Source organism: Triticum urartu, chromosome 5A, assembly GCF_056163025.1.
Source record: "Triticum urartu cultivar PI428250 chromosome 5A, HENAU_Tu73, whole genome shotgun sequence".
Lineage (NCBI taxonomy): Eukaryota > Viridiplantae > Streptophyta > Magnoliopsida > Poales > Poaceae > Triticum > Triticum urartu.
Genome location: NC_141877.1, coordinates 108,341,921 through 108,352,139, shown reverse-complemented (window position 1 = coordinate 108,352,139; position 10,219 = coordinate 108,341,921). Strand labels below are relative to the sequence as shown.

The 10,219-nt window shown below is 50.9% G+C and overlaps 1 protein-coding gene across 1 annotated transcript; it reads left to right on the top strand.

The window, feature by feature from the left end:
- Nucleotides 1–496: 496 nt before the first annotated feature.
- Nucleotides 497–8,645, top strand: LOC125555729 (uncharacterized). Its single transcript, XM_048718590.2, is given in 11 exon segments — nt 497–585; nt 1,662–2,101; nt 2,224–2,287; nt 2,399–2,752; nt 6,466–6,590; nt 6,669–6,771; nt 6,853–6,998; nt 7,078–7,151; nt 7,494–7,599; nt 7,697–7,814; nt 8,559–8,645. Coding segments are annotated over 11 exon segments (1,626 nt in total). The 5' UTR covers nt 497–576.
- The last annotated feature ends 1,574 nt before the right edge of the window (nt 8,646–10,219 follow it).

Genomic DNA, 10,219 nt, shown 5'->3' with positions numbered 1-10,219 from the left:
GATCAGCGCGGTCTTTTTGAATTTGGCCATTCCTTTTGAATTGTCGGTTTGCATTAGCGCGAACGTTTGGTGCACGAGCTTACATAACCGACTCTTATATAACTGTCCGCCAACACATTTGACACATTCTGAGTGTGTCCGTGGACATTTGATACTCCCTCTGTTCCTAAATATAAATATTTTTAGAGATTTTACTATGGACTACATACGGAGCAAAATGAATGAATGTACACGGTTTACCTCTCTTTTCAATTTGGCAGTACTATTCGCAGCCAAACTGTGGCATCCGGCAGTCATAATATTGACCCCCACCCCCCACCCCCCACCCAAAAAAAAGACCAGAAAATCACACCAGTGCAGACGGAGAAAGCCCTGGCGCAGGATAAGTTTTGCTTTTCTAGTTTGGGTTGGCCCATCCAGATGGGTGGGCACCGGAGAGGGCGGGTAGTAGTGTACATAAAAGCGATCGAGCGGTGCGCACGGCAGGGGTGTTTGTGTGAGCGAGCGGGAGGGCGGAGAGGCATTTTTACGGGAGCAGCAGGCCCGGCGAGGGTTTCCGGGAGGTCGGCCGCGCGCATGGGAGAGGTGAGCACGCGAGCGAGCGAGGCCTTGCGTCGCCAGCATTGCTGCGTGTTGCTGATTTGTTTGCGCGCGTTCGATTCCATCGATTTCTTCGGGGTACGACATGATTATGGCCTTGCGGTTTCGGGCGTGGCTTCCCGATATGAGCTCTCGCGAGTGCGGCGGTGCTGTGGTTTCGCGTGGTTTGTTTTTGGGGCAAATTTTAACATGGTCCCTCTTGTTTTTGGTGCTTCTGCTGCCGGGTTGGTTCGTTGGTTTCGGGGCATGGGGTTGGGGTTTTCCCCTACCTACGTACCTTTTTTCCGGTGGGGTTTTGCAGAGGTTTTGTCCCCGTGAATGTTTTGCGCGACCTGGTCCGGGTTTCTCGCGGTTTCATCACGCTCCCCCGTTCCAGTTTTTGGAGATCCACCGGCTGCTGTCTTCTCAACCGAGATTCTCCCGAGTTCGTCTTGCTTGTGCTTGTTTTTCCTTTACAAAATATATATCTGGTTTCCGTCCATTGGTGGTGGGTTGTTGCTTTTGCTCCGTCGTTGCAAACGCTGGAGGTTAATTAGAAGCCGATTTCCTTCTCAGAGCTGTTCATGTCTTCTCCATACCGCGCTATTTTGTCCGATTCCTCCGCATGCGCGTGCTCCTGCAGCATCCGGGTGTTGCTTAATTTGGGGGTTTTCCCCCCTAGTTTTTGAAGTTTTTACATCAGATTAACAAACGCAGAGGGGCGTGGTCTTCTTCTTCTTTGTGCCGTTTGAGATGAGGTCATGTTTATTCCCTTCCGGCTTTGCTTTTTCTTTTTTCTTCTTCTTGGGCGATTTGGTTTGACGAGGCGCCGGTGCAGGGAGAGATAATAATAAGAGAGGGGCTGCAGACTGGTTATGCTACGTTGGCTGCATTGTCCAAATAATCCGCCACTCCATGTATTTACGCGTCAGCCTCTTCATTTTTTGGGCCTGTTTTTTCCTCATTACCACGTTGTTTTCGATCGGTTTTCGTCTTGGTTTGCGCTGTGTTGAATTTGAATCAAGCGCGATTGATTTGTCACTTCCGAAATTTTGATCCGATTTGGTGCTTGGATTGTGCAGAGCTTGAGCGAAGAGGGTGACGGGACGACGGACAAGATGGGCAAGCAGGATGACGACGTCTCCCGCGCCGTCGTGGAGGACGACACCGCGCTCCTCCTCGCGGCGGTGGACAGCATCAAGAAGGCGGCGCTGGGCCGGCTGCGCAACGGCTCCGACGCCGCCAGGATCCTCGATCAGGAGATGTCCAACAGGCTCCTCCACCTCGCCTGCAGGCACGACGCCGTCGAGTGTGCCAGGCTCCTCCTCGACGGGGAGTACGGGATCACGCCGGCCTCCGTCGACGCCAGGGACCAGCTCACGCGGACGCCGCTCCACGTCGCCGCCGACGTGCACTCCAAGAGGTGCATCCAGCTGCTCCTCTCCAGGAACGCCCGGACGGACGTCAGGCTGCTCGACGGCACACGCCTCGTCGCGCTCGAGGTCGCGCTCATGAGCAGAAGGTGCGTCAATGGCATGGCACCAACTGCGTGCTACTAGTATTCGCTAGTACTGATGATTGTTCATTTGGTCGATGCCATTTGAGATCAAACTGACAGCAATTCCCTGCGTGCTTTCTGTTCAGGGTTCAAGTTGATTGGTCACAGGACAACTCGGTCGAGGATCTTCTGGCTTATCTGCAACAAAAGGTTTGTCCCATCACTAAACTCACACACAGCTCCAAACTTCTGTTACATAGTTGATACTAGACAGGATCAATTTCTCATGCCAAACTGCAACTTGCCTGAATGTGTGTGCAGGATCTGAACGCGGTGAGGCTTCTGGCAGAGAAGACCAGGGAGGTTGGGGAGGTGGCTTACAGATACGCCATGGAGGGGCGTGTCTCTGCACTCGCAATGCTGCTCCTGGTGGCTGAGGAAAGGATATGGGTGATGGTGAGCGTGGTGATTGATGGCGTCAGGACAAAGAGATCAATCTACAACTCTGTTGTGGATGAGGTTCTGTCGATCGGAGAGGCTTCAGCTAGAGTGGGCAATGAAATGAGGAGGAAAGCCTTGCTCTGTGAGATTCAGCTGCTTAACCAATTTGGGGCCACGTCGTGGAGGGACCGGAAAGTTGACAGGAGAAGCTTGCCCCCTCTACTACCGATTGCTGTTAGTTTCATGTTACACTTAAATTGTCACTATTCCCAAACTTTGCAATGCATTGAGGGCATCTCCAGCCGTTCGGTCCCCCAGGGCGCCTAAATAGAGCGGCCTGGGGCGTGCCGGCGCTAGTTCGGCCCCTGAGGCGACCTAGCTCCTAGTCACGCCCCCAAGCGCCGGCCCCAGGATGCGGGAAATTTAAACTTGGTCGTTCCTGCTCTTAAAAGACGCCACAAATCCGGCGATCGGACGTAGTCTAGCGTTACAAAAAACAGAGCGCCGCACGCCGCAAGTTCGCGTGCGCAATGATTCACTCGGCGGGGTCGGCTCCAGGCGTTGGCGGAGTCGGCGTGCGCGGGCTCGGCGGTGTCGGAGCTGCTTTGGTGCTGGGCTGTGTCGGCGCGGCTTCGGCACTGCTGGGCGGCGATGTAGAGGCGTCGTTCGGGCTTGGCGTCCGTGTGGTCGTGGGCGTGGGAGCTTGCGTCGTCGGCGTCGTCGGCGTTGCCGTCTGCATCTGTTTCAGGATGAGGCCGCGCTCCGCCATGTATCACGCCCTGAGCTGCTCGTCGTTGCTCTGGAGCATGTCCGCCCCGCCCATCAGAAAAGCCATGTCGGTGTTCCTCTTCTTCGCGGCGACGTTCGTCCGGAGCAGGTCGAGCTTGATGGCGTTGTTCTTCATCAGCGACGACCACCGCGCCTCGGTCTTCTCTTCACGTAGGACGGCCCGGGCCTGGGCGTCGGCGAGGCAATGCTCGATGGACTCCTGCACTCGCGCGGTTGCCGCGTCGGCGTTTTTCCCCTTCTTTGCCAATTTGTGACCGTCCGGCCGCCCCTTTGACGCGCCCAGAGTCGTCGCGTCCGGCTTGTATGTCTCCTTGGCCTTGTCGAGGGTACGTCAGACTTCCGCCCACTTCTCGCACTTGTCAATGCGTTTGTAGACGTGGAGGTGCTTGAAGTCGGCGTCCTGGTTGTCGCGCCGATACATGGTGAACATACGCAGCAGCTGCGCGGAGGAACGAACAGTTGGCGGGCGTTGACGACGAAGAGATGCGGGCGAACGGCGTGCGTACCTGATCCTCAACGCTGGCGCCGCTCTCCGGGCGAGCCGCGACCTCCTCGACGATTCCATGCCATTTGTTGCACGCCAACTGGATACGCCCCAATGGTTCGCCATCGCCTTGGAGCCGCGCTGCATGTAGACGCCTTTGAAGTATGGGTCGACGAGCTTCCGCTCGTCGAACTCGGCCTTGATGCGCTCCTAGTACGTCTCGAAGCTCTGGTTCGTGCCGGTGGTCGGGTCGAGGCGGACGACTTTCCATGCTTCGGCGAGGCATTCCTCCTCCTTGGATGTCCACTTGATGCGCGCTTCGCCTGTCCTAACCGCCCGCTTCTTCTTCTGGCGCCCCTTCGTCGGATCAGGAGCTGGCTCCTCCTCGTCCTCGTCCTCGTCCTCGCCTTCCTCCCTCGGGTTCCTGCGCTTCGTGCGCGTCCTCGCCGTAGACGTAGCCGAGCTTGGCCTCCATGTCGCCGCTGAGATCCACTCCCTCAACCTGGGTGGCGAACCCGGGAGACGCGGCGGCCGCGGTCGATCCTGTCGCGATGATGTCATCCATGTCGGCTCCTATGTCGTCCGTGTCGCCGAGGTGCGAGAAGGGCAGCGGCCCACGGCGGAGATGGGGCGTCGGTGTGGACGCGTAGGCGGCGGGCAGCGAGTAGTTGTATGGAGGGTACTGCACGCCGACGAAGGCGGGCGAGGGTGTGCGCGTCGCGGGGTGGCCATGGGGGAAGGTCACGTTTGGGTTGAACCCCCCGTGCACGTCGCCGTCGGCGTAGCCGGGCGACGACGATCCCCATGGAGATCCGACGCCTTGCTGTCCCCAGGGCGCGTACTGGGCGTGGCTGACGACGGGTGGATTCATCATCCCCGCGTGGTCGACCGATGAGGAAGACGCCGCCGCATGCGCCGCGTTGTCGCGGGCCTTCTTGGCAATGGCCCTGTTCTGCCGGTCGGCGGTGACTGCGTCGCGTCGCTGAACTTCCACCCTCCACTCGGCGTTCGACATGCCCGGTGGCTTTGATGGCGGCGCCCTCAGCTTCCTCTGCTTCGGCTGGGCCACGTTGCCAGTCGTGGTTGCCGCCGCGCGCGGCATGGCGTACTTCTTCGGCAGCATGGCGGCGACTGGAAGGCGAGCTGGAGGGGGTTTGGCGGGAGAAAGGGAGGGAATGGCGGGAGGAAGGCGAGCGAGCGGAGGAGATGCGAGGGAAAAGCGTCAAGAAGCGGCGGGAAAAGGTCCTCGGGTCGCCGCCAGGGCGGGCCCACGTGCCTTTTTCGCTTGTGCCGGCTCCCCAAGCGCCCCCTAGGGCGCCGGGTTTGGCCTGGGTCCGCCGGCACCAGTTTTGGCCCGAGCCGGCGAAAAACAGGCTTCTGGGGGTGCGACTGGGCCGTTTTTTTGGCGCCGGCGCGGCAAAATCGCCTGGGGAGGGCCTGTTGGGGGCGCGGCTGGAGATGCCCTGAGTATTCATTGTCTTTAGTTTGAGGTCTACACCGATTATTTTTCCCTTTTCAACACCGCTAGATTTGCATTGCACATGAAATGAGTTGCTATGACTCTTATGAAGTTTAATTGAGTAATCAGTGTGTCTAACTGAGGTCTACGCCTTATTTTTTGAAAAGATTTTTAGATTATACATGAAGTGAGTATTATGATTATGATCGACACCCTTTGTTTGTATAATCAAGAAGCAGCTCTGCACTTTCTTATGTTTGGTTGATGCAATATTGCTGTAATCATGCAACTGCAACTTATATATATGGAAAAAATTACAATGACTGAGTGTTCAATGTCTTTACTTTGTGGTCTACACAGACTTTTTACCCTTTGAAACACTTCTAGATTTGCATTGCACATGAAATTAGTTGCTAGGACTGCTCTGTGGTTGATGCAATATTGCTGTAATCAGTGTGTGTAACTGAGGTCTACGCCTTATTTTTCGAAAAGACTTTAAATTATACATGAAATGAGTATTATGATTATGATCGACACCCTTTGTTTGTATTATCAAGAAGCAGCTCTATGGTCTAAACAGGCTTTTTCCCTTTTAGATTTGCATTGCACATGAAATTAGTTACTACGACTGACATGAAGTTAAGTGAGTAATCATTGTGTGTAATTGAGGTCCATGCCTTATTTTAGGAAAGAATCCTAAAATAATACATGAAATGAGTTACCATGATTATAATCTACACGCTTTGTTTTTACGTATTAACTAGAAGCAGCTCTGCATTTTCTTATGTTCAGTTGATGCAGTAGTGCTGTAATCGTGCAACTGCAACTTATATATAGAAAAATTTACAATGATTGAGTGTTCAGTGTCTTTACTTTGTGGTCTACACAAACTTTTTTCCTTTTAAACACTTCTGGATTTGCATTGCACATGAAATTAGTTGCTAGGACTGCCATGAAGTTTAGTGAGTAATCAGTGTGTGTAATTGAGGTCCACACCTTATTTTATGGAAGACTCCTAAAATCGTACATGAAATGAGTTACTATGATTATGATCTATACACTTTGTTTTTAGGTATTATCTAGAAGCAGCTCTGCATTTTCATATGTTCAGTTGATGCAATATTGCTGTGAATCGTGCTACGCCTAACAAGCTGCAATTTATAAAGCTGCATCTTATACACATGAAAAACTTGCAATGATTGGTTCCTTGTGTAGGCCGGAGATATGAATGTCACAAAGATGCTTCTGATGGGGGATGTTGATGTCAATGAAACCGACCCCGAAGGAAACACGACACTTCACTGGTGCCTCAGTAGTAGCTCAAGCACACAGGAGCCAAGGTGGTCTTTTCAAAATTCTGCTCCATTAACAGCTAAATTATAAGATGGTGTCCTTAGTTGTCTTCTGTCTTTGTGCAGGATGCTCCTGCTGAAGAATGGTGCCGGAGTTTTCCCAGGGAATAAACTAGGTCTCACACCAGTGAACAGTACTGCAGCTAAGGACAATTACAAGGCTCTTCAGGTAGCCTTGTTACTTCCTTTTCAAGTTCTTAATAATACCACTGTGGCTAATTGGCATTGTTGTGTTTCTTTGCTCTGCAAGTCACTTCTGCTTCATGAACAAGATTGCGTTGATATACCTTCCAAGACCAAAGAAACCCCATTCTTCCTTGCAGTGACAAATGGTTCTTTGAATTGTGTACGACTTCCTTTGCGCTATGGGGCTAACCCCAAAACCCAGAACCTACGGTGAGCAGTATTTCTGAAGAATTCTTGTATTCAATGACTTGGTTGACTTATTGTGACGTGATTCTTTGGCGTTGAACAGAAAACAAAGACCAATAGACGTGGCGACATCCTAGGACATGCAGTTCTTTCTCAACTCTGCAAATGTGGTACCAAGTAAGATGATTTTCTGGGATATTAAAACATTTGACTGAGTTCACAAAGAGAACATCTCTTATGTAAATAAAAGCACTACAGCTGTCGTTAGTTTTGTGTATCTCTTATATGTAAATAAAAGCACTTCACTTGTCCTTAGTTTTGTGTTTGATTCTTCAACCAAAGCACATGTTCTGCTATAAGATCACATTCTGTTATGTTCTCTTGTCTGATCTGTTTCATTTCACTGGAAGGAATTTTATTATTTGAACTATATAAAGATTGGTTAGATACTTTTGGTTGTACTTATGTTCATGGACATCAAGCAAACTGCATTCTCAACTGATTTTTGTTCCTTTTTAGTGAACCATGGCTCAACGGAAAAGAACCATGCGATGAAAAAAGAAAGGCATAAAGAGCTGCTGGATGATGATTTTGACGATTATGACAACGGCGATTATTATGGAAGGTATTTCTTATATCTGTACACGATTACCTGCAATGTAGAGAAAATGCTGCTCATGTGAAAGTTAAAAATTAAGATATTACTTTGAATATCATTGCAGCTATGTTGTGCCAAAGGCGTCAGTAGGTCACGGGGATTTTCGTTCCAGCAATTTATCTGCCCAAGGGGCTAAAAGTAAGAGCCACAGTGCCCCGAAAGAAGGTCCCAAATTATCTCAGGTAATCTAGATATCCTCTATCTGTATTACCAAGTGACTTTGTTTTGTTTACATGGCCTCCTTACAACGCATTTTATTTATAGCATAATGAAATTAATCGCCCAAAGTGACTTTTTCTCTTTTAAACACCCCTAGGTTTGCATTGCACATGAAATTAATTGCTATGGCTGTTATGAAGTTCATTCAAGTAATCAGTGTGTAATTCAGGTGTATACCTTAATTTTCGAAAATACTCTTAAATTTTACATGAAATGAGTTACCATCATTATGATCTACACACATTGTTTGTATTAGCAAGAAGCAGCTCTGCATTTTCTTATGTCTGGTTGATGCAATATTGCTGTATTCATGCAGCTGCAACTCGTATATGAAAAAAACGTACAATGATTGAGTGTTCAGTGTCTTCTCTTTGTGGTCTACACAGATCTTTTCCCTTTTAAACACCTCTAGATTTTCATTGCACATGAAATTAGTTGCTATGACTGCTATGAAGTTAAAGTGAGTCAAGCAGTGTGTGTAATTGAGGTCCACACCTTATTTTTGAAAAGACTCTTAAAATAATGCTTGAAATGAGTTACTATGATTATGATCTACATGCTTTGTCTATATCATCAAGAAGCAGCTCTACATTTTCTTATGTTCGGTTCATGCAATATTACTGTAATCATGCTACGCCTAACAAGCTACAGTATATAAAGCTGCAACATACATATGAAAAACTTGTAATGATTGATTCCTTGTGTAGGCCGGAGATATGAATGTCAGAAAGATGCTTCTGATGGGGGATGTTGATGTCAATGAAACCGAACCTGAATGTAACGCCCCGATCTAGATCGCAGGCGATCCGAGTAGGCTGCGAGGGGGATCTGGCAGGGGGAGAGGAGACTTGGAGAAGGGGATGAGCGAGGGGAAAGATGAGGTGAGGAATTTCATAGTACTTTCATCAGCCTACCGCTACATCCCTCTCTCAGGGTATTTGTACTCCCGCACGCCACGGCCTTACACACGCTTACAGGTGGAACCCACACACACCTACACTTGGCCATGCCAACTGGCAGTCACACGGTGGTGTGTACCACCGCTGTGACATTCTCCCCTCCTTGAGGAATGGACTCCTCGTCGGAACTGCCGTCGTTCCAGATGACTGCTTGCGGGTAGCGCCGTCGAAGAACCTCATAGTCTTCCCAGGTTGTTGATGGGGGTGTGGTGTTCCATTCGACTTGAATCTGAACCACTGGCGCGTCGCCCTTCTTCATCATGCGTCGGTCCCGAATCTCAACTGGCTGGGAATCGACTGCCGACAGGTCTGTAGTTGCAGGCAGTTCAGAGAACACCGGTGTATAGTTGGGTGTAAAGGGCTTCAGCTGGGAAACATGGAACACTGGATGGATGCGGCTGTCGGGCGGTAGATCCAGTTTGTAAGCTGAGGGACCGATCCTTGCGGTGACTGAGAATGGTCCAAAGAATTTGAACGCCAACTTGGCGCACGGGCGACTGGCCACTGATTTCTGAACATAGGGTTGGAGTTTCAGCAGTACTTGTTCCCCCACCTGAAAGACGCGCTCGGAGCGATTCCGGTCTGCAAACTTCTTGTACTTAGTCTATGCCCGAGCCAACTGTGCTTGCAACTGCTCTTTATGCGCTGCCCAATCCCACTGTTCACCATCCGGCAATGCTGCTTGTGTTGCTGGCCAAGTGGCCATGCTTCCTGCATTTGCTTCGACCCCGTACAGCGCCTTGAATGGAGAGCAACCCAATGACGAATGGAAAGAAGAATTGTACCAGAATTCAGCAGAGGGCAGCCAACGACGCCATTGATGCGGAGTGTCGTGAACAGTGCAGTGCAAGTACATTTCCATGCATTGATTCACGCGCTCACTCTGTCCATCAGTCTGCGGGTGGTACGCCATCGAGTAGAGGAGCTTGGTGCCTGCGCCGGAGAGCAGCTCGCGCCAGAGCACACTCGTGAACACCTTGTCGCGATCTGACACGATGGAGGAAGGGATTCCGTGCAATTTGACGATGTTGTCCAAGAACACCTTTGCCACTTGAGTCGCTGTGAACGGATGTCGTAAGGGCACGAAATGCGCGAACTTGGTGAAGCGGTCGACCACCACCATGATGGTGTCGTACCCTTCGGACTTGGACAGGCCCTCGACGAAATCCATCGTCAGATCTTGCCACGGAGCCGTGGGGATGGGTAAGGGTGCCAACTTGCCTGCTGGTTTGCGCAGCTCGTGCTTTGCCTGCTGGCAAACTTGACACCGCCGCACGTAGTCGCCGACGTCCTGCTTCAGGCCCTTCCACTCGAAAAGCTTCTTGATGCGCTGATAAGTGGCTGTCGAGCCGGAGTGACCTCCGACAGCACTGTCGTGCATGGCGCTGATCAGTTTTGTGCGCAGGGCG